The 3,186-nt window shown below is 41.9% G+C and overlaps 1 protein-coding gene across 1 annotated transcript; it reads left to right on the top strand.

Moving 5' to 3' along the window:
* Positions 1-338: 338 nt before the first annotated feature.
* LOC143034841 (uncharacterized) lies at positions 339-1,543 on the top strand. The gene is made up of 2 exons (XM_076201184.1): positions 339-382; positions 937-1,543. The coding sequence occupies exons 1-2, from the start codon at positions 339-341 to the stop codon at positions 1,541-1,543; spliced, it is 651 nt and encodes a 216-aa protein (XP_076057299.1).
* The last annotated feature ends 1,643 nt before the right edge of the window (positions 1,544-3,186 follow it).

Raw genomic sequence — 3,186 nt, forward strand, 5'->3', positions numbered from 1 at the left:
TCACGACACACAACCAAGACACACACACACACCACACACACACACACACACTCACACACACACACACACACACACACACACACACACACACACACACACACACACACACACACACACACACACACACACACACACACACACACACACACACACACACACACACACACGACTCACACACACACACACACACACACACACACACACACACACACACACACACACACACACACACACACACACACACACACACACACACACACACACACACACGAACAAAACACCGTATCGTAATGAAACGGCGTTGAGTGACAAAGGACGCGTAACAAGGTGTGGAAACGATGAGTCTGGGTGGCCCTTTTCCTCATATCACAGCTGCCGTCAGGTGATTTTATTCCCCTATATGCCACCCCGAGGCTGGTCAAGTACTTAGAGGCTACTATCTCCAGGAACTCCCTTCCGTTCCGGGTGGCTTCATCTCCGCGGTACTCCCTCATCGCCAGTACCACCCAAACAACGATGCCAATAGGGGACAGGTCCCTCGAACAACCTGAACTACTACTACTAATACTACAACGTCCCAGGCACTCGCGAAGAGGGCCGAAGCGGCCGGCACCGTTACTATAAGTATCAAAACCAAAATTAAGATAAGAAAAATGGACAAAGAACTAATTACAGTCAATGTTGGCACAATTCAAGGCATAAAAGTCATAAATTCTTGAACTACAGGTAGAACAAGTACTGCGTCGACTGATAAATGTATTAGTACAATAAAAAGTAAATATACATTAAAACGTAAAAATTAAATGCATTAATAGATAAATGAATAGAAAATAGATAGTATCGACTAAGACACACTTATTGTTTTGGGGGACTTCAGTGCGGTTACTGGCACCGTTAGAACTGGCTATGATATACTGGTCCCCATGGTTATGGAAGCGGTAACATCAACAGTTCTCTCCTTTCGAACTTTACAAAGTCTAGAAGGCTGAGGATTGGCGGTTCTTGGTTCCAGGGGCGAGAGCCACACCGATGGGCATGGTATAGTAATGCCAGAGGAATGGCGAAGGAGATCGATCACACACTTGTCAGCGCTTATTGGAAGATCCTACAGAACTTCAGTGTTTATCGAAGTGCTGAATCCTTTGGGACCGATCATAGAGTTGTGGTCGCAACACTTAGATCGCGTATCAAATCCAGGAGAATACCGAGATGTAACCCACTTGGATTCCAACTAAAGAAACTGAGGGATGGTGCGTGTGCTCTGGAGTATGCGATAGCAATCTCTAATCGGTTTGAAGCACTTGGCTCTCTCGAGGACCCTGAAGAACTATGGGACACTTTGAGACGCGAAACTCTGAAAGCTGTCGAGGAGTGCGTTGGAGAGCGCCCAAGGTCGAGTAGTGGTGTGGCGTCGCACAGTAGTTGGATTGTCCAAATAGTTGATCAGAAATCTAAGGATTGTAACGACCCATTTTCGCCCATATATTTTTCTCGCATTTCCTTCAAGTTGATTACGGCTGATGGATTTGTCCTTGGTTTGTAGATATAGCATGATGATGTTGGTGGTGTGTTCGTTAGTGCTTGAAAAACCTTCCCATCAACCATAGTTAGTATTTTTAAAAGGACATGCGTGCAGGAGTGAGACAGTTGTCATTTAAATATCGCTTTCTTAAGATATTGCGAGAAGAAGCACCCATTTTATGCTCTATTAGACAGGTAAATATATAATCTAACTGCTATTTTGTGTTACACTGCTTGAAAAGTATTGAATATATGAAATTTTTTAATGTTTTGAAATATATAATAATGATGTATAGCATATACATAAGTCTTTTCCTGGTTATTATATATACTCTTTAGTCGTGCATATTTGTTCCTGTCTCATTATTGGGTGCCTGAAGACAGCATGACATTTGTGAGAGCAAGTTGATTAAAATGCAGTATTTTGTATTATTAATTTTTCACCCTAATCTAATAGTATAACGAATTTTTTCATGTATATTGATTATATATATATATACTTTCCAACAATAAACAAGCAGCTTTTGATAAAAAAAATTCACACTTATTTTTTTTATTTTTGCTCATAAAATCAAGGAATCTGACTATTGTGCGTCGTGGTAGAAACTGAAGAGTAAAGAGTTGGACCGTGCTGCCAGAATGGCTGGGGACCAATATAAAACTCAGAAACGGGGGACTAAAGCTCCCATGAGAATGGATAAGGAGATGTACGTTAGGGGAATCGCTGAGGATGTCTAGGGCCATCTTAATGCAAATGACCTCAGGCCTGCTTACCGAGCCCTGAAGAAGCTCCGCTTCAAAACTGTGACCAAGAAGATCACATTCAGAAGAGGTGATGGCGAGCTAGTGTTAGGTGTGGAGAGGTGTAGCCCCTTTGCCGGGCACTTTGAGCAGTTGCTCATGGGTGACCCTCCAAGTGGACAGCTTCCCCTTGATGGTGTTCGGGTGGCAGTTCCTGATCCACCGATAGATGAATCTTCGCCCTCTCTAGCAGAGGTCAGAGAGGCTGAGTATGTGTGTGTGTGGAGGGAGGGGAGGGGGGTTGTTTCTAACCAATGATGGCGCCCGAGTGGTGAGGGGGTGGAGATGTGCTCGGCTCTCACGTGAGGGAGGGCCACGAAGATGAATCGAATCACCTGGCGACAGGTGAATGTACCACCCGGAACGGAAGGGGTTACTTTGGATAAGTCCTCGGCCACCGACGTGTTGGCATGGAGGCGAATAGAATAATTTGACGGCAGCTGGGATGTGAGTGAAAGGACCACCCGGCACAAAAGGGGCAGATGATATATTTCGGGGACCCTCAGGTCGGTTTTATTCAGCTGAGGGAACTCCTTTCCAATATATATATAAATTTATATGTTTTTTCTCTTTATATATTCTATTTTTTCTATATCCATTCTATTCTTTATAATTTTCTTATACTCATTTTATCTTTATTTATTATTTGTTTATTTTCTATTTCTATTTCTTTATATAGTTATTTCAGTTATATTATTTTATCTATATTTTCTTTAATTTTTCTTTATTTTGTGTATATTCTTTATATATTCATTCCTATTTCTATACAGTATATCTATTTTCTATTTTTTCATTATGGTGGCACATATATAGTAGAAACCGTGTGCATGTTATGGTTGAGTAATTGATCATTTTTCTGTCTGA

Source organism: Oratosquilla oratoria, chromosome 18 (assembly GCF_046742065.1).
Source record: "Oratosquilla oratoria isolate Oo_2021 chromosome 18, ASM4674206v1, whole genome shotgun sequence".
In the NCBI taxonomy this organism is placed as follows: domain Eukaryota; kingdom Metazoa; phylum Arthropoda; class Malacostraca; order Stomatopoda; family Squillidae; genus Oratosquilla; species Oratosquilla oratoria.